This window comes from Cyrtonyx montezumae, unplaced genomic scaffold (genome assembly GCF_038088225.1).
Source record: "Cyrtonyx montezumae isolate F1298 unplaced genomic scaffold, pur_monq_1.0 scaffold_24, whole genome shotgun sequence".
NCBI lineage: Eukaryota > Metazoa > Chordata > Aves > Galliformes > Odontophoridae > Cyrtonyx > Cyrtonyx montezumae.
The window spans coordinates 5,002,118-5,022,791 of NW_027071981.1; the positions used below are offsets into that span (position 1 = coordinate 5,002,118).

The 20,674-nt window shown below is 40.0% G+C and overlaps 1 protein-coding gene across 2 annotated transcripts in view; it reads left to right on the forward strand.

Moving 5' to 3' along the window:
- Positions 1-20,674, forward strand: part of MACROD2 (mono-ADP ribosylhydrolase 2) — an 840,242-nt gene that overhangs the window by 781,329 nt on the left and 38,239 nt on the right. The window contains exons 13-16 of one of the 2 annotated variants that reach the window (XM_065739549.1): positions 3,425-3,493; positions 12,890-12,967; positions 13,611-13,685; positions 14,641-14,751. In XM_065739549.1, the coding sequence (XP_065595621.1) occupies positions 3,425-3,493; positions 12,890-12,967; positions 13,611-13,685; positions 14,641-14,751 (333 nt within the window). Of the gene's footprint in view, positions 1-3,424; positions 3,494-12,889; positions 12,968-13,610; positions 13,686-14,640; positions 14,857-20,674 lie in introns of those variants that run through there. The other variant, XM_065739548.1, reaches the window with a different exon arrangement.

Below are 20,674 nucleotides of genomic sequence, written 5' to 3' on the forward strand. Positions count from 1 at the left end.
AGATTAGCTCAGGGCTTGCGCAGTGCTCTCATTGGAGACCACACTGCTACACCATCCATTATGAATGAAAGTAATGCAGACTTCCTCCTTAACCTCCCAGCTCCACGTTCCCCCTTTAAGGTGGACTACCTCTAGCTAATCCTCTAACTGGAGAGAATTTTCCCTCTCTGCCTACACCAGATTAGCTTGGAGTAGAAATGGGGGGAAAGGAAATCTGGGGAAGGTTGAAACAATCCTTCTTTACTGAACACTGGGCTTCTTCAGTTTTTCGGGCAGTTTTCAGCTTTTGATAAATTATCTGCACGAGTCTCAGGGGTTATGAAGATTTTCAAGTCCACACAGAAGGGCATTACATATACTGTGAATGAATGTCAGAATTTGCGGGTAGTAAATTTTGCAGATGGCATGCTTGTAAATTAAACGTTGGTAAGTTCAATATTTTAAAATACAAAGTCACTCCATGGTCACAATAGATTTTCTTCTGTTTTCTGTTTATGTTTTTAATCTTACCCAACTCTGTTCATTGCAAAAGACTTAGAAGTTAAGCACTTTATCAGGAGAGCTGAAGTGACAAGTGAAATGCCTGTAAATCCCCTTCTTTTTTCAGATTTCTTTTTGCAGTATTACATGTATCACATTATTTTATTTTTTTTCCTCATAGTAATGCAGGATGTTACCTTAATTCACAAGAGCATGAAACAGTTTTAATCAGAGCTATTTTTTTAAGCTGACTTGGAGATTGTTATCAGTGTGTGGAAAACTGAGCTGAAGAAGACCAGCTGGTAAGGGCAGGAGGGATAACAGACATCTTAGATTCTTGACTTATCTGGTTTGCTTACTGTACTGTAGCTCTTTCCAGATGAGGAATTCATTTGATGAGGGTTCTTGTATGTCGCATACAGTGAGCACTGTGTGTGTGGAAGTGCAACATTTATCCCTGTGCTCCATAGGTCAGTCTCCTGCAGCTGTATGTTAACAGCTGGTGCTGGCCTTGAATGCCTGAAGTCCCTCTGTATTTCATGCCTGCTTCCTTGCCTCTTCTTTAGCAAGCAGTGGATGATGAAGACATGGCGTACAGCATAGCAGCTTTGAACCAGGGCTCATTATGCCCACCAAGATCAGCATGCTGCATGAGCCAGCATTGTGCCCTTACGGCCAAGAAGGCCAGTGGTACATTGGGGTCCATTACAAAGAGCATGACCAACAGGATGAGGGAGGTGATCCTTACCCTCTGCTCTGCCCTGGTGAGGCCACATCTGGAGCACTGTGTCCAGTTCTGGGCTCCCCAGTTCAAGAAATACAGGGAACTACTGGGGAGAGTACAGTGGAGAGCTACAGGGATGGTTTGGGGCCTGGAGCATCTCCCATTTGGGGGAAGGCTGAGAGACCCGGGACTGCACAGACTGGTCAGTCTAGAGAGGAGAAGAGTGAGAAGGGATCTTACCAATGCTTGTAAATATCTGAACAATATCCAGGCTGTGTTATTTATCTCTTCCTAGGCAGGGGAATATTTTTGCTCAAGCAATGTTGAACTTTTAGTTGTATCAAGTACTAGTTGGCTCCTACCTCAGGGTTACTCCAGCTGCAGAGATTCATGTGAAACCCACTTGTATTACTGTCTGTAGATACCAAATGCATCCTATTTTGCTTGCTTATTCTATTGACTCTGATGAGACGTATATTTCCTTGGTATTTTGATTTGCAAAGCAGCTGGATTGAGTAAGATACATTTCCTTTTTCCCTAGAAAAGTAAGGGGAATGTACTTAATTATTACTTTGCTACTGGAGGTGTGCTAAATGCATTGTGTTTTCTTCCAAAGCTGTCATTATGACTTGCTATGTCACAAGCTGTCAGGCCTGGTTTATTGGAGATATCATGTACACTCCCATGCTATCTCATATTGGTAGTCGTGTTTTGTTACTCTTATGAAGAGTGTCAAAGAAAAGATCCAGACTTTTTTTAGGTCCCAGATCTAGAAAACATTTTATGTTCTGAACTCATTTTAGGTATGTACGTAAAGATAGCATTGTGCCTACATATGTTGCATGAATCGCTTCCTCAGCCACAGGCATGCAATGTTACAGAAAGAAATGACTTGACATAACATGAAGCCCTACTGGTTCACCGAGTGGTAAGAACAGAGAGGCATACAGTTATCTTGAGTAAATAATGTTTAGCTTATGAGTTGTTCCTGTTTTCTATTTTCAACTATGGAGACAAAACACCATCAGAAACTTCTAGGGCTGCTGCTTCTGTACCCTTCCTTGTTGGTAGGAAATGACCTGATTTTTTAAGATGTATGATTTTATAAGTTGTATGCCTGAAGTTGTGTATCCATTTCTGATCATTACAAAGGATAATTGTAAGGAGCAAGGCATTCAGATATTAACGTTCTAATTTGTATTTTCTTAACTGAAGGCATAGCCTTCATCTGAGTGTGACAAATCACAAATCATTACTTTAATATTGTAAAAGAAAGTGTATGAGGAAAAAAATAAGCTGTATTCTTAAATAGTCATTACATAAAGATTTATATATTCTTGTTACACAGTAGATGAAAAAGCCAATTATAGTGTACAAAGGTCGACCTTGAATAGTTTGGCTCTTACAGTGTTGGCTTTTCTAATAATCTGGCCTCTATCCTGTCAATGGTGTACCTCACAATTAACCCATAGAAAACAAAATGGCAGGTGGTTCAGTGCTCACGCTTCAAGCTAGTTAAAAATACTCAATGTCTATGCCAGGTGAAAAAAAGTCAGAATCACTAGGGGAAGCCTTTAGAAAGAAATGAAACACTGAAAATGAGAACAGGTTTCTAAGGGTTTTAAATTACAAAAATTGCTAAGAGGAAACAATAGTGAAAGTGAATAAAATATTTGTTAAAGTCAGTTACTAATTTTATCTATTAAAGATCATAGTTTTAACAGCACATACTCTACCATTAAACATCTGTGCACCACAGATTTTTACTGACTTGCTAAATTTCAGGTCAGATTCAAGAAAGGTTCTGTTTTCAGGAAAGCATTTGTGTTTAATGATTTTGATTCCAGTGGCACTACTGGACATGATTAAAGAATGGCTTTTTTTTTCCCCAAATAAATAAATTAAATTAAAAATGAAGTATCTAAACAAAGAGAACACCAGCCTACCCACGAAATTGGCAGCTGTTCCTTTCTCTCTATTGCAGGAATTTGAAACACAGTTTTGATCTGGCGGTATTGTGATGTACGTTTACCCCTGGCTTAGGGAAGACAATCAAACTGGTGAATACAATCAGAATGGATGCAAGCCCAAAAAATAAAATTTGAGCATTGTATCGTGCTTCCGATCAAGTGTAACACTTGTTTTTTTCCCCCCAGTAAACCAATTCATCTGTTTACTAGCTAATGAATAACTTGTCTTTCATTTCCTTGGTTCTTACAGATGAGACAAAACCTTCTGCTGTAGCCAGCCCATCATCAGAAGAAGAAGCAAAGCCAAGTGAGGATAAAGGTACTGACTGTAAATCGCTTTGCAAAATATCCAAACCCAAGAGGACATCTCACAAAGCTGTATTTTCCTTTGTCTGGAAATTGCTAAAATCACAGTTAAACCATACAGAAATAGGTACATGCTTGGATTTTGATTTACAGAAGTCTTTGTAATGAAACTACTTGGCACCAGCTGTTGTGCTGATGAGAGATGCCATGGATTCCAATAGTTTTCCTTCCTATGGATGTAATGCTACAGTATCATACGTGACATATATAAGCCTGAAGCTTGGGCTCACTGGGCTAATTCACATGTGTAAAGTTAAATGTGCACATCTATTTCCACAGTGTTTGCTCTCTTTTTTAGAGCTCTCCTGATGGGGAAAAAGAAAAAGACAATAGCTATAAATACATCATGAGGAGACAGAAGGAGATGAAATCATAATTGAGAAGGAGAAAGTAATGTTTATCTTGTGCAGGCTGTGCTGGGCACTCCGATCATTTAGTTTATGATAAATATTTTAAAGTGTCACGGGGCCAAATGTCAGGGAGTTTAGGAAACGAGAAAGAGGGATGATCTAATTTAAATGTTTCATGCTGAGATTTTTCTGATGGAATTGTTGTTTCATGGATAGGAGCCGGTGCACAGACGCACTGTTTTTGATACTGTTATGATATCATGCTATTAATTGCTTGTGCCGCTCTATGGTTTGGAGCACTTTTGTGTTGGTGCATCAGGAAAAAGCCTGGGTGATTTATAAAATGTTTGCTACTGGTAATTCAAAACAGGAGTTATGCTGTCTGTAAGAAATACTGTCTATCAGAAAGATGGGCTAAGGAAGACTAATAGAAATTTTTAATGCGTTTTACTGAGATAACGTAATTATTAACATCCATTAACTTATTTATTTTAAAAGATCTAATGTTTAATTCAGTGTCACTGCTTGACTCTCTTCTCATTTTTCTAGATAAGTGTGACAGGGTGTGAGATCTTTGTCCCAAACGAACATGCTAGAGAGCCCACATACTTACCTGATTATGAGTTCAGAGCCTGGCGCAGGTTGATTTAAGTGCTCTCTCAACTGGTTGATTGATACTGCAGGGAAAAAAGCCCTCAAACCCTTTGCCAGAGCACTGGCTTTTGCTATTGATATCTTCAGATTAAGGTCATAGCAAGGCTAGTTTGAGGCAGGAATAGTAATAGGTTCGGTCCCAGCATAGCTGGTGATTACCTGTCACTCATTTTTCTTTTTTCACTGACACTTGGCCTTTTTATGTATTCTTTATCCATACAATCCCCCCTGAGGTGAGTTTTTGGGTTAGGATGTTGTTTGCAGTTTTACCAAAGGTCCAAAAATTTTGCTATTGCTAAGTGCTTCATGACTGCAAAGTCAGTGCCTTCTGATAGCTTTTCGGTGACTGATCTCAATGTGTAACCACTCCAGTTTTTTGGTCCTTTGTACTAGTTTCCTCTTCTCAGGAAAGCAGCTGTCTTTGTGTTATGCCTCTCACTTTTCCTGTAACATTCCAAGAGAATCATGTTTTCCTCTCTTCTCTTGAGAGACTGGCAGATGAAATAGTGCCCTGCGAAATCAAAAGGGTCATTGCACTTTGATGTCTTTCTCCTCCAGAATAGGACAGAAAGCATCAGATAAGGGAAAAGGAGTGAAATAGATCCTCCTCCATATATTTTCTTTGAAAACTCATACTAATAGAAAAAAAAAAGAACAGTTGGGAAGAGATCCTGTTTTGGGATGTGTTTGCTAATTTGCTCAGTAGAGGAAAAATATCTTCTCTGAAAGAGTGATGTGTCATTGGCACAGGCTGCCCAGGGAGGTGGTGGTTGTCCCTGGAGGAGTTTGAACAAAAAAGGGTAGATATGGTACTCAGGGATATGGGTAGTGAGCATGGTGGGGGTGGGTTGGACTAGGCGATCTTAATGTTTTTTTCCAGCCTTCATAATTCCATGAATCTAACCAAGATTTTTCAGTGAGACCACTGCATCCAGCAGGCCATGGCTTTAATCCTTACTTGCATTAGTATATTTTCACATATTCAGAGAATAGATTTGTCATGAATACTGTTGTTGTTACAAAAAACTTGCCACTGCTTAGGAAATGGCACTTTTACAAAATTCTGGTGTTTCTGAAAACACCTGCTGCTCCTGAAATAAATTTCAGCCTTCAAATTGTTTGCCCACTGACTTAACACAGCTAAAACCTGCTAGGTTCTGGAGTATACTCATTTCTGTCGTTTATCTTCAACTTAATGAACTGGATATAAAGCATTTGAAGAAATTATATTTTTCCATTTCTTTCACCTAATTACTGAGAGAAGAGATTTATGGTGAAGGAGTCCAGGCTACATGCTTCCAAAATGCACAGTTTAAACCAATCAGTATAGGAGGTTTCCAAGCCTGTTGTGGCAGTTTTACACTCTCTCTCATGTCAATTCTGGTGAGTGCACTGAAATGGCTATTTCATTAGTCATTTTTCCACTCCTTTTCCCCTCACGTTTCTGGGATCAGAAAATAGTGAACACATTGAAATACTTCTGTGTGATTATAAAACGTGCTGCTGTTCAAAATGGATTCTGATTCCTGTCAGTCTGAACATCATGGCTCCATATGCCAACTATAGTGATAATGTTTCTCTCCCTTGATTAAAATGGTTTCTGTGGTGAACTTGACCATAGCTCTTAAAGGATATTACTAGAGGCAGTCATGTTACTAGCAGGGTTCTGCAGGTCCCAGAGTGGCATGGCTCAGCACTTCTTGGTAAGATCCTTCACAGAAAATGGTAGGTTAGGTTTCATGCCAACCTGTATTCTATTCAGAAACACAGTCCCAGTCATGAAGTTCTAATATTTTTTTAATCTAAGCCTTCTTTATCTTTTTTTGCTTGTTTGTTTTAAAGGAGAAAGGATGGGAACATAGAGGTATGGTACATGATAAAACATACTGAACAGTGCAGGAATGGTGCCTTTAGGATCTCTGATTAAAAATAAAAATCTAGTGTGGAATTAAATGTCCCACATTCCTGTGAACACATCTCTTTTCTGTTATCCATAATAGAAGAGACTCTGTCCAGAAAAAAAGTTTGTGTGGGCCCAGTTTGCGTGCGGCCTTCAAGCAGATGGAATTTTCTGAGTGCTCTGTCCTCAGGAAGAAAAGCAGAGTAGTCATATTACAAGAAGTCCAAGATGTTTGAAGTTATGCTGTAGAGGTATCTTCTTCTTGTCTGTGCCAAGTTTCTATCTTCGCTGTCTGGAAATAAAGCAATGAAATGTTGTGATTTTACCCTTGAAAATTCACATGCATATCTATTAGCTCTTGAGAGGAGAGCTGACACCTCTCAGCAGCATCTTTGTAGCGCTTCATTACTGTGCATGTGGAAGTAGGTCCTTTATGCACAGTATTTCAGTGCCGAGATGCTCCTCTTTATGTAGTGGAAGTCAGAACGAAGTGATTAAAGTCATTAATGTTTATGCAGCAGATAAAATAAATGTTGGACAGGCTGCACTCAACCTAATATCCCTCTCCACACAAGATTGTGCTGGACTTCCAACTCATTTCAGATAAACCAAGTGCACATGGGAGTGTGTATTCTGCATCTTCTCTTCAGAATGGCTATCCTACTGACTGCTGGTTAACGTGACTTAGTGACAGAGCTTCCTGACAGAAAAATGGGTGAGAGAAGTGTGTTGAGTGTAGATAAAGGGTGAACTCCCATTATGTAATTGTGGGAAACTTTCTTTGCACAATGCACTGATTTTAATTCATTAGCACTTAATATTAGCACTGAATTTTTGTATGAAGGTCAACTAAATTAAATCATATGCTAATCAATTTCAAAAATAAAGTAGCGATTAATTATTTCCAGGTGTTCACCAAATTCTGTGCTTCTGCAGGAGTGCTGTTCAGAGCAAGTCACTGTATGTCTGAGTTTTCTGAAATGAAGTCAGATTCGGGCAGCTGGAGGCTTTATGTTGTCAGAAGCACTATTTAGGTATGCACCTCGGCTAGAGATTAGCCCTGAAAACTCACTTTGTGCAACCCAGAAGCCTGTGAAATGTAATGGCTATGTAATTTGTGTTTGGCCAGCTGTAGTTCTCACCTTGGAAAAATCTTGACCTCGGAAAGATGTAAATGATGGGGAAGGGATAAACTACAAGATATAGCATTTCGAATCCGGGGGAGCTGTGTAAATCATCGTAAATTAGGCATTGATAAGTGGGTGAAACAGATTGACTGTAAGGGCAGTGTGTTCAAAAAATAATATATACTTAAGAGCTGTTTAAAATCAGCTCTTAAGTATATATTAAGACATCTAAATGAATGACCTGATTTTCAGAATTGCTGAGCACTCAGCAGCTACCAATGAAATGTTTTTACTTCACCCTTGGGCTATGATTAGACCTGGAAAATTTCAGCCTGAAAAATTTCAATTATGGGTAAGTGAAAAAGAACCTTTTTAAATAGAAGAGTTTCAACACCCCCAACTGTAGCTGTGCCTCTGCATGCCAGCTATCAAGCTAAAGTTTTTCTCTCCCCTGATTAGAATGATATCTATGGAAACAAATCGGCTAACACAAGCTGAATGGTGTTGTTTGCTTTTTATTTTCCACATTAGATACAACCAGCAGCATCCAACCCAATGCCTGTTCTCTTAACACCCTCCAGAATGGTCGGTTTGAATTGTACAGAATGCAGTTTTTTTCTCTTTTAATATGACCTATCCGTAGCATCGTGTCTCCAGACCATAAAGTACTGAGGAGATATTTCAGCCCTACCATTCCCCCGTACAGGCAGCTGCAACAGCTGACACTAATCTCCTTAGCTGGTTTATTTAAATCCTACTTATTTTTAAATATTAGAAGCCATCCAGCTGCGCTCCCATCAGCCCGATGGGAGCACCTATTCCTTCTCCATCCTCCCCTGTCTACCTTCAGCCATGCCACATCTTCTCCTAGGAAGGCTCCAATCAAGGCAGCCAGGTTTTTCTCAGCTTTTTCCTTTCCCAGTGCTCTGTGCAACAGGCCCTGCCTGGTTCTCAGACCAGCTGAGCCTGGTATTTCTCTTGTGGACAGAAGGTGAGGTTAGAGGAGATGCCCTGCCTGTAGCTCGAAGCAGGAGCGGGTGGGAGCGTTATGTGGTTGACCCCATGTGTGGAGATGAACTGCTCTATCACCCAAACACTTGGGAGAATTTCTCTACAGGTTGTTGCACCTATAAAGGGTCTGTTTTATCAGGGTCATATAAAGTTGGGCTCAAATAAATCTGATCTGTCATAAAGATAGATTAAAATGAAATCTTAGTGGATATAAAAATAACAATTTAAAGTCAAAGCTCAAGAATATCTCCCTAACTTCTTATAAATCACCATTTTATAGTACTTCATTTTAACACATTTTCCTCGGTTTATGAGGCAAAAGAATACCCTAATCATGTGGCAGCCTCCATGCACACCATTACCTGTAATTTTAGACGCCTGCTTGATTTCTTTCACTCTGGAAATATTCCAGTCATTTTTCACAGTATCATGCTTAAAAAATAAAATGCACTGAACCTATTTCTTTCATAATGGCTAGCTTTTTCCCTCTTTAATCTTCTTCCCGCTCCCTAAAATGTGGTGATTTATCTATGCTGTGTGCAGGACCCAGGTGTGTTGCACATTAGAAACGATTCAGTAAATAAGCCATACAGAGAGTAGCTAGGGAAGTGAATTTTAAGAGATCATTAAAACCGTTTAACATTCAGATCTTACCATTTTTCCTCTTCTAAGCATTTGCAAGATTTTCTTTGAGCAGTGTTGCTTTGTACAGTAAAAAAAAAGAAAAAGAACTATGAATGACAAGGAAAAGGCTTTATATAGTATTTAGGTAAAGCAGCATCTGATTATTGGCAGGAAGGATAGGATTGCTGGTTTATTGCAAGCTACACCACTCTCTTGGAGTTAAATTCAACATGCATTTGGTATGTTGGAGGTGGTGAGCAATGTATGTGATGAGGATCTGACCACTTCAAGTTTATCCTTTGTTTTTTAAAGGTTGGTGTTAATTCCCAGGTCTGTTTAGCCATACCAACCCCAAAATGCAACTGTTCTGTACAAGGGAGGGGTGCAGAGCGAGCTGGGGCAGCCTGTGCCACTGCAGCCACCACAGAAAAACAGCTTTGTACAAAACTGAGGGTCATATGCTCACCCTTAAAACAATACTAAAGTACTTGTTGTGCGGTCAGTGAAAGTGGCTAATCTGTGATTCATTTATGTCACTAAATGTCATGTTTGTTCTGTTCATGTGTGAGCAGTGATGACATTAGGAGCCACGCTGCAGTGTGGCATGAGAAACACCGGTTGCTTTCAGTCCTGGCTGACAGAATTGTAACCCTTACAGCTCCGATGTGTCATTACCCAAAGTAAATGGTGCCCAGCATCTGCTTTCAGAAGAACTAAGCATACCTTTGTGTGAAATCATATCCTGACTTTGATTCCCTAGTACAATGTGACAGTTGAGTAGCTGTGTTAGGAGACAACTGACATTACTTTATGCTATTTAAAAATCAGAGTTAGTTCTCTAGTCATTTAGTGATGGATGAAGGCTGTGGGGATGTCCAGAGCATATGTAGACCTGGAATCATTTAGAACTATCATCCTGGCCTATGCCCAGTTCAGTCTGGCTCTAAAGGGCTAAGTCAGCACAGAGGACCAGCTGTTCCAGAGGGCCTACCACTACCCTACCGAAATCTTGGAGATAGCAAAGTTGTATGGGATCAGCATTTGTGGGATTCCCACCACTGCTTGCCAATTGAAATGGATGCTGTGCTCCTGTTTCATATCCAATTTGGGAGCAGCTTTTATTTACCTACACGTTTACTTCTGTATTTTTACTCTTGCCTGGCTGAGGTTTCCTTCATACATCCATGTTTCTTCCTCCACCTTATTTTATTCTTGTTAATACTAAAAGTAAATCTTTCTTTGGGCCTTTAGGCTTGAATATTTGATCTAGTATTAGCATTTGAAAAGAAGAAATATTTGATACAATCTTGACCTTAAAGATTTTGAATTTCAGAATCTACATACTCATGCAAGATCCAGTCTCTGCTGCTGGGTAGGAACAGCAGGCTCTTTCAGCAACTCCTGCACAAGTTCTGCTCTTTTCAGAAGCACACTCGACAGAAAAAGAAAATGTGCAAAATGAACGTTGTATATTGCCTGCAATCATTTTGAATCCTGTGCAACTCAATTGCATTCTTGAACCCGGGAACAATTAGAAAACAGTTTAAATCCAAAAGGAAAGTTTAACACAAAATTACAGTCCCCTAAGGGTGAGCTGCATGCAGCCAGTTGTGGGAACATCTGAAGATGCGTCCAGTGGCATAGGTGGTCTCTAGCTGAGTGCAGCTGTAGGATCAGGCTTCCAGCAGTGCTGCAGCGTGGAAATGCAGACAGATCCTCATGCTGCCCAGTGAGTATAGTTTGCCATGAGCTACGTGATGCTCACAACAAACAACAGCATGTTGGGGAGCATACATCAGTGAAGCACAAGGCTCCTTAAACTCCGTTTGTTATTATTGACCAAGGCATGTAATTGTTCCTGTTATGCTGTGGATTGATTTTTGCGTGAAATTGGAGCCGTTCCTCATTCTGGGAGAAAAAGTGGCACCTGTGGACTGAGGTTAAAGGCACATGTCTGGCAGTATGAAGTACTGTGCAATGAATGTAAGATGAGATAGTTTTAAGGACCTTGTGGGACAGAGGACAGTGTATCTCCCCCAGCCAAAGCAGGTAATATCGCACTTGGTTATCACTTTTGGCTGTTGGGAAGGCCCTGGCTGTAAGATGCTTAAGGCAGAGGACTTCTGATTTCAGCTTTGTCAGCACAGCACCATTTACCAACATTCAAATAAATGATACAGAAAAAGATTGTAGTAATTCTGGATATGGGGCCACGGACACTACAGACCTTGACTTACTAGTTACCCCAAAATCTTTGCCAAAGACAGCGGTGAAACCAGAATGTCAATGCATTTAAGGTTTGTTTTAGACAAATTCCCTGCAGTTTTCTGAAAATCTTTTCCCATTCACCAAGAGGTCCTTCAACTTGTTTTTTGATTATACTTGCAATTTGATGAGATTCTAATTTATTTTTGCTCTAATTCAGGCTGGAAGGGTGATCCCTTGAACTCAAAGCACAGTGGGACATCCTGGTATGAGAGTCGAGCACAGTGGGACAGCTGATAGCAGTGAGAAACATTTTAAGTCCACAATGAGGTGAAAAAAGGTGCAGCAAGGGCAAATTTTAGCAAATTGTACATCAGTGAGATATTCTACTTTCAAACTTGGATTTATAAACTTATTGTCATGCCATGAAAGAGGTAAGAAGCTGTGCAGGTAATTAAATATTTGCCTTGGGGGATTATTTGCAGTTAATTAAAGGCACACGCTTTCAGCACATACCTTTTCTAAAGATTATTATATTTGGATCAGATGTTAACAACCCAGCTTTCCTACTTACCCATTAGAATTTTTCTTGGCGAGTTTCAGGAACAGTTTTACCAGGGCACCCTTTGGTGTGTGTATATACTGTAAGATTCCTTCTGCTGCATTGTAGAAAGAGACCTAGATCTAGAAATAGAGCCATAACAAGCCTGTCATCGTGTAATTTATTGTCATACACTACAAATCTTTGTACTTCATCGATCACTAAGGAGTGGCTGTTGTCATAAAATGTTGCTTGACACAATAGAAATAATGTGCCGTGTTTATGAAGACCACAGATAGCATAAGAATTGGATTTATAATGTCTAATTGAAAGCTCACTGTGCCACTGGTTCATGGTTCGGCTTTGGGCAGTTCATTTTGCTGCTCTCCCCAGAAGCAAAAGGAGTTTTGGCCACAATAATGACCTTGGGGGTTCTGTCATCTAGTGCAATGAGGATGGGATTTGCACTGGGATTTAGGACTTAATGTTTGTCAAGCTTGTGGAAATCCAACCTTGAAAAGCACCAGTGTTGTTCTGAAAAGAAAAAAAAAATCTATTTATCAAGTAGGTGGTTCATTTTGTTTCTCATAGCTTTGTGACACTCAGTTCATAAACGTCTTGGTTGTACTTCTCTTTTTTCTTGCATATTCTTTCTCAACAACTCTTTTTTAAAGGTGTGTTGTTTTGTTTTTTTTCCTGCAGGCCAGAAGCTAGTCAATAGGTGGACAGATTCAAAAATCAATTTGAATAATTGAGACCCATGAGAATGTGTTTACAGTGCACAGGGCTGTGGGTAAGCAGCTAGAAATGCTGCCGAAGTACCAGAATGTCAAGTACAAATCTCTCACCTTAGGGCTGCCAGTGTCTGAGGAAAGAAGCAGACTCTTCCAGCATAAAACTGCTCCGGTACACATTTGTGTGTTTGCTGTTTCCTCAGACTCCCTGAAAGACTCCGAAGGCACGTGGGAGAGCGACCCAGCGCATCCTATGGGGTGTGAGCAGGATCAAGCACAAGGTAAGGTTGTCTCTCGAAATTCTTGAAGATATACAGATAATCAACCAGTTGTGAACCTTAGTTCTTCCAGTTCCAGCATCCACTGGGTTTCAGCCTGACCTCTGTTGCCTTAGGAAAATGCTGCCAGCTTGCAGTGTTTCTGTGCCAGACAGAGCTCATGCAGCATTGTTGGCAATGCTGCACATCTCCAAATGCATGGCTTTATGACCATATTGATCCAGAGTGCATAGCACTGTTGTTATTCTCTCTTTTTTTTTTAATTATTATTATTTTTTCCCCATGTCATTGTTGATCTGAAAGCCAGTGGGATTATTCTGTTCCTACTGATAAGCTTCTGTCAAACATGGGTGCTTTGCAGCAGCTCCTGTGAGAAGCAGCTTGCTGAGTCTGAGCTATTGAAAGAAGAAAAATAATTGGTTCTGGATCAGTTTTGACCAGGCATTTAACATACTTAACACTTGAAGCTTAGTAAGTGGTATTTTCACGTATAAAATAATTCTAATCTTGTTCATTTAATAGAAGAAAGCAGTATGTGGCTGAAGAGTACCATGCTGCCTGTTAGATTTGTGCTGTGCCTGCTGAACCTGCATTGCACGCGCACAGCCCTCGTGCTGATGTCATTTGCAATTTATCATGTTAACAGGACAACAGGATGATGCTGTAGATGAGGAGATGAAAACCGGGGCAGATTCCCAGAGCTTTTGCATGGAAATAGAAGGTACTGCATATGTGTAATGCTAGTCATTGCACAGATATTATCAGTAGCATTGAACTTCCTTTTCTTTCTCCATACCTACTAAACCAAAACCATGGAGTTGAATAGTCTTATAGAACCATACAATTGTTAAGAAAAAGAAAAAGACCACTAAGGTCATCTTGTCCAATTGTCAACTCTTCCCCAGCATCCCACCATGCCCACTGATCACATCTCTCAGTGCTACATCTCCACAGCTCTGCAACACCTCCAGGGATGGTGACCCCACCATTCCCTGTGAACCTGTGCCACTGCATCACTGCTCTTTGGGAGAAGGAACTGTTGTTAATACCCAATGTGAACCTCCCCTGGCACAACGTGAGCCCATCCCCTCTCATCCTGTGGCTGTTCCCTGGGAGTAGAGACTGATTCCCAGCTCTCCACAACCTCCTTTCAGGTCATTGCAGAGAGCGATGAGGTCTCCCCTGAGCCCCCTCTTCTCCAGACTGGACAAATCCTGAGCAGGAGAGTAGCTATGGGTTCTCACTGATTAAGTCTTAGTTGTTAATGACTGCCACTGTTAGAGAGAGAAATGAAAACAGTGTTTTCTGTTTCTTATGACAAGCTCTTGAGTCCTGTACATTTGGAGCACTGCATGCTCTGTCCCCACTCCAACAAAATACTGGGTACGTGTGTCTCTGGGTCGGTGATGAGTCCTGGTAAAGGCCCATGACTGAAGTTAGGCACGTGGGGCTTTTTGTACTAAATCCCAGAAAGCTCAGCATGTTGGAGGTTCAAGGCCTTGCACTCGTCTGCAGCCCCTGGCATTTCTCTGAGGCGGTTATTGTGTCTGTACTCCTGGGGAGAAGGATCCTTTCCCAGTGCTTTTAATGATAATCTCTCTAGTGTCTGTTATTCCTTTTATACAATGTCAGTTCAGAAAAGCCTTAGTGTTCATCTTTTTATCAAATTTATTCAGAGCCATTGTTGAAGCAAGAAGACACAACAGAAGATGAGAAACCTTTGATTCCCTGTGCAGAGGAAAAAGAAGAAGGTGGAGGAGGAGGAGGAGTACAAGAAGAAGAAGGAGGTAAGTCTACTTATAAAATATATTGAGAGAGAATTCTGCTGGGCTCGCGTTCTCCTTTCAGTTGTGAGAAAACATGGAAATAGCCCATAAAAGGGATTTCTTAAAAAATAAAACAAAACAAAGTGGACATTTCTTCCTTTGAGTGCCGTTTTGGTGTGTTGGACTTGTGTTCACATAGGAAAGTAAGTGCAAGAGAGTGCATACTCAGATTCCAAAGTGACTTTAAGCACGGTTCATGTTGTTAGCTTTCTGTATTAATGTGCTCAAGGCTGATTAAACAACCAGTTTATGTCCACTTAAGTACTCTCTTGATCATGTTCACTAGAAGCATCGAGAGTATTTACAATAAATGGGCATGAAATGATTCATGAGGCCATTAATAGAGATGTAGCTGGTAATTAACTAAAACTAGTAATTCTAATAAAGAAACAAGTATTCGGAGCACAGGGTCTTCCTGAAGCAGTCTTTTTTTTTTTTTTTGTTCAAATTTTCATTTGTTCAAATCCTTACTAATGCTTTTGTAAAGAAACTTAGAAGTTTAATTTTCTGTGTTGGATACTCTTCAGGGAGCATTACGTTCAGCTCACCATTTATAACACACACATGGTTATATAAAAAAGAACACATTATGGAAGTAACTCTAATTGTAAAGTAACTGCAAGTCGGTAATTATACAGTTGCCTTCTGTAAAGCATGGAGATGAATCTTACAGTTCCAAATTAAAACCCAGACATGATTTTTAGTGAAAATTCAAGTCGATACTAACACTGTTGTCCTAATTATGAACTTCTTTTCCCAGCCACATTGACACCAACTTAATTGCAAACCTGTGTTAGTTTTATTGACACTTTTCTTTACTGCAAACTCAGGTTAATAGAATCTCATTGTTCATGTACAGCTGAAGAACATTTCTGCTGCTTTTTTTTATTGCCAATCCAAGTTGAGACTAATCACATTTCTTTATTGTCAGTCATGTTAATAGTATTGGTTTTGTTTTGTATTACTGATGGTGAAAACAGAATTTGTATAATTCTTACTTCAGATCCAGGTAAATGGTATTGCTCTACTTCAATTACAAATCGAGGTTATATAATACAAGCTCACTCTGATTGCAAATACCAAAGTCATTATGTTAATTTCCTCCTAATAGAAATTATTTACATTTTATTTTATGTCTCATCAAAAGCAAGTTGGACAAATGTACTTTCATTATTTGTGCATTTCCTTCTCTTTAATACTTTAGTGTCCCCTACAGCTAGATACTGTCATTTAGCTCCCAGTGGAGAGCTTGTATTTCACCATCTGTTCTACCTAGTATTAAAATATGCAACATTAAAGAAAAGACAGTAATGTCAGAAAAGGGTTGTTATTGGCACTTTTCCTGCCCCTAATTTAAAAGGCTCAAGTGCTAAGTAAGTAAAAGGTTCTTTCCAGACATTGTGGAACGTTTTCCTATATGCGGACTCAGATATTGCTGCCAAACAGGATTTATCTGATCCAAACCTTCCTGAATTTCGTAGGAAGACTTTTAACCTCCATAGTGAGATGCTGTGCTGAGTCTAAATGCAGGGTAATACCACTTTTAGGTAACTGTAGATAACAGTATGGATACTCTTAAGCTTTTTCCAAGCATACTGTCTTGGGATCAGGGAAAATAAATTGATGCTTTTTCCTTTTTTGGGAGGCAAAGGAAATTAAGACTTGCAAGTCCTTTTCTCTTATGAGAGTAAGAATGTGTTGGGCACCTTCAGAGCTGGTCATGTTAGATGCTTCCTATGCCAGCAGGCACACATACATGTGAGATTTGGAAGTGAACCATGATGCAGAATGGATCTGGACAGAGAGTTGAAAAAACAGAAATCAGTTGTTCAACCTGATAAAATAATGTGTATTCTCCAAGGAGAGTCTTCTCCTAGTGGGAAGAGATTGTGGGGCATAAACCAGAGATGTAATACATAACACTATTTCGTGTAACCCAAGTGCTGCTGCCGCATTAACTAATTCAGTTAAATTGTTTTCCAGCAGCATCCACAGAACATTGACATACAATAAAACAGCATTTTTTGCCTGAGAACACTTGGAAAAGAGCTAAAGTGAGACTGCAGTTCCCATTAAATAGAAATCCAGTCATAAAACTGGATCATAAGTGTCACAACGGTGGTTTTGATCCATATCAGACCTTTGTGCCTAACTACATGTATAGCAGCTACTGGACTGTCAGCTACCTGATCTCTGTTCTACATCTAGTATTTTCTTTTTGTGTTACCAAACTAATCCCAGAGTGAGGGGTGGCACAGAACTGCCTCTCTCCTCTCTCTATCTCACTGGTAATTGCTGGTAACCACTGGATTAATGGGGAGTCATCTGTGACCTGTACTGCATTGGAGCTGTGGAAGCCACTAAATGACAAGCAAAGCTTTTCCAACCTGAAGCTACATTTCTGCTTAGTTACTGGTAGGGGCTTTGATGAAGCTAGCTAGAATTTTTTTTCAGTTATCCTTGGAAGATTTTCCTTGAAAAAAAAAGACTGTTTCTTGACTGCTTAGAGGTATGTCATTTTTCACAAGCTGTAAGTACACTCCCAAGCTAATTGTGCTCATTTTAACGCCAGCTGATGTGTACTGTTGGGCATTTTAGTGATTGCAGTGTCCTTTCTGTATAGCCCATGTGGCCTCACAGCTCCATAGCATGTATAGCCAAGGAGGCATGAATCCCGTTCTGGGGCTCCAGAAGCCCAGAGCACTGGAGAATCAAAGTCTTTGCAATTTCACTGCTCTTTCCTATTGCCAGAAGTATGAAACAAGCCAGATTACCCTGAAGAATGTAACAATGTAAAGCACTGTGTGTTTCATAAAAACGCGACGTGTCTTTTTCCAAGATCAGTAATAAAATACAGTGTGTGCCAATTATTCCCTTTTTCCTACTGTAACTTTAAGTTATATATTATTAGGGAGCACCTGAAAAAAAAAAAAAGCCAAGCTAAGATGCCAGGTTCTTTTTATATTATTTTCCAACTACATTAATGCATTCGAATTTGCAGTTCACAAAAGAATAATGAGAATCTGTGTTTCTTATAAGATTAGGGAATATTCTGAAATCTCTTTATTAAAAAGCAGGGTAAGTGGTGATCACTGATCTATTTGCTGACTAGGGAGGTGTACATGTTTTTAATTTGGCCGCCCCTTTATATGTGTGCTTAGAAATAGTCTTGTTATATTGTAATGACCATGCATTCACTTTTAAGCAGATCAGTTTTGCTCCAGGACAATGTACAGCATGTGTGAATGCATAGGCGTTTCCTACTCTATGCCTGCTGTCCCTTTTTCATCGTTTTCATTTCTGACCTCTTTCTATCTCCCTGCATGAAGTCATTAGATGCGATGGTTTCTCTCACTGGTCATCTGCTGAAGTTGCTTAACTCTTTGGAGGGCAGGTTTTCCATCAGAGTAATATTGAAATATTAACAGAAACAGACATTAATTTTCTGTTTACTCTTCTTCTGTCGTTTAGGTAGAATATTTTGTCTTACTGTGCTGCTTCTAACATGACTTAAGCTTGACTTGGGATTTTTCTCCACCCAAGAAATGCTTCTAAAGTAATTGATTTCACCTGTTGCTGTGTTCTGAGCACAAAGCACTGTTCCTGGTTTCAAGGAATAGTCTCGACAGCTCTATTCTGATCACTGGAGCTGTGTAAGAGATGGTGGGCCAAAGGAAGGGGATGGAGTTATTCTGCCACTCCTGCACGGTTGTTGTGGCACAGTGGTACCTCTGCTAAACCTGTGGCTGGGTGGCAGTCTCTCTGGGATAAGAATTTGTTTATTTTCATCTAGGCAAGTCCTGAAGTGCAGAAACAGGTTCTCGCTCAAGTACAAACTACCATAGTGAACACCTACAGAAAGGATATTGAAGCATCAGGAGATTTAGCTTACAAGCAAGACCTCAGTCGTTCAATTGATGTTTCTCTGTATCCTAGCCTATTTGAATACCATGTTTAAAGAACTGTGATAACCATCTTCTTTATATACGAGCCGTGTGATGTTAAAGTAGGCTTGTGAATGGACTGGGAGTATTTATTTCTTTTAAATCATTTGCAGTATATGTGATTTCCTGTGGTGCCATACTTTTGGTCACGGCCTATTTACTGTAAGTTTGAATTCAGCTTGGTTTCTGTCATATCTAAACCCAGTTTTACTCAGAAATCTTTGTTATGAGAGCAGGTGTTGCTTCGTAGCTGTCATGTCCTCTGTTCCTTACTTAACTGGGTTTTAAGAGCACTTATCCATCTCTACTTTAGAAAAATAGATTATTTTAAAGCATAATCTTGGAGAGATTTAAGTATTCCACTGCTTTGAAAAGAGCTCTTCATTTTTCGCAGGTGCATTCTCAGGCCTTTATGATTTGTACATGCATTGGTACAGTTGTAAATATTGTCAAAAGAATGACTTTCTCTGGTATGACATTGTAGTTACTGCGAGACGAGCTGCTCCTTGAGAAAGATCTTTCCAGACAAATCTGACATCTGTATTCTCAAGTCATGGCAATTGTAACTGCATTTATTGTTTTAACTTAACTTCTTCTCAGATTTAAATGGAGATGGTTCAGACGTCTTAGGGAAAGAAGAGATTTAACAAATCTTCTGTTATACATCTTTAAAAGAGAAGTTTTATTTTTCTTTGGAAAGAGAAGCAAACAAATATTTGCAGAAGCATTGGCTTTTGAAGAGCTTGTTCTGAGGCTTCAACTCCTTTCATTCAATTCCAACCCCCCCAGAACATAGGAGTAAGTATTCTGCTTCAGATACAACACGTTTGGTCTTTGATAACAATCTGTACTGAATGGATCAGATGACATTTTATGGGCTGTTGCAGAGTAGTCTTGCCATAAATTTGGAGTGCGTCTTAAAAATATGTTTCCAACATGCACTGATGTTTGGCAAAGACATATAAAGGTGCACCTCTGGGCCTTCTGAAGAGAAGTGCTGTCTGCTCTGTGGAAATAGAACACTGAAAATTGGTATTTAAACTCAAATGTTCAAAGCTGAGCTGGAGAGAGATGGACTGCTGCTAAGAGTGTCACTGGAATTGGTTGGAAGCACTCAATAACCAGACTGTCACTAGACAACCAAAAAAGTGCCTTCATCCAAGTGCTTTCAGCTTTAAGAAGTCTCCCTTTACAGGCCTTTATTTTCTGGAGAATTTCAGAAAACTCAGGTGGCCTTTGCAATTGAAATATCAGCCCGACAAGGAGCTTTGGCACCCACGTGCTGCTTGCTGGCCTACTGTGGTCCATCTGTATTGGTCCAAGTGCAGTTCTATCTGTAACTCCAGTGAAAAGCACTTTGCCGTTCTGAAGGCATCATAGTTCTGGCAGAAAAAATATATTCAGGTTATTTTTATACTGAGTAGATGTTGGAAAGGGCTGGGAAAATAAACCTTTTAGGCCAGCAAAAGCTTACTGTTGGTAAGGGAGAAATGCCACAGGTTTTTCCAAGTCCACAACAGTATGTTGATTTTACTGAATGCACGTAAAATATGTTGCACGGTTCATAGGTTCATTAGATTGGAAAGGACTTACAAGATCATCTAGTCCAACCATACTCCTATCACCATCCCTACCCACTGAACTACTAAATCAAATCCCTTAGCACCTCATCTAAACGCTTCTTGAACAGCACCAGGGACGGTGCCTCAACCACCTCCCTAGGCAGGCCATTCCAGTGCCTGACCACTCTTTCAGAGAAAAAATGTTTCCTCAGGTCTAATCTAAATCTTCCCCGGCACAACTTCTGGCCATTCCCTCTTGTCCTGTCATTATTTATCAGGGAGAAGAGGCCCACCCCCTCCTCACCACAACCCCCCTTCAGGAAGTGGTAGAGTGCAATAAAGTCTCCTGTGAGCCTCCTCTTCTCCAGACTAAACAAT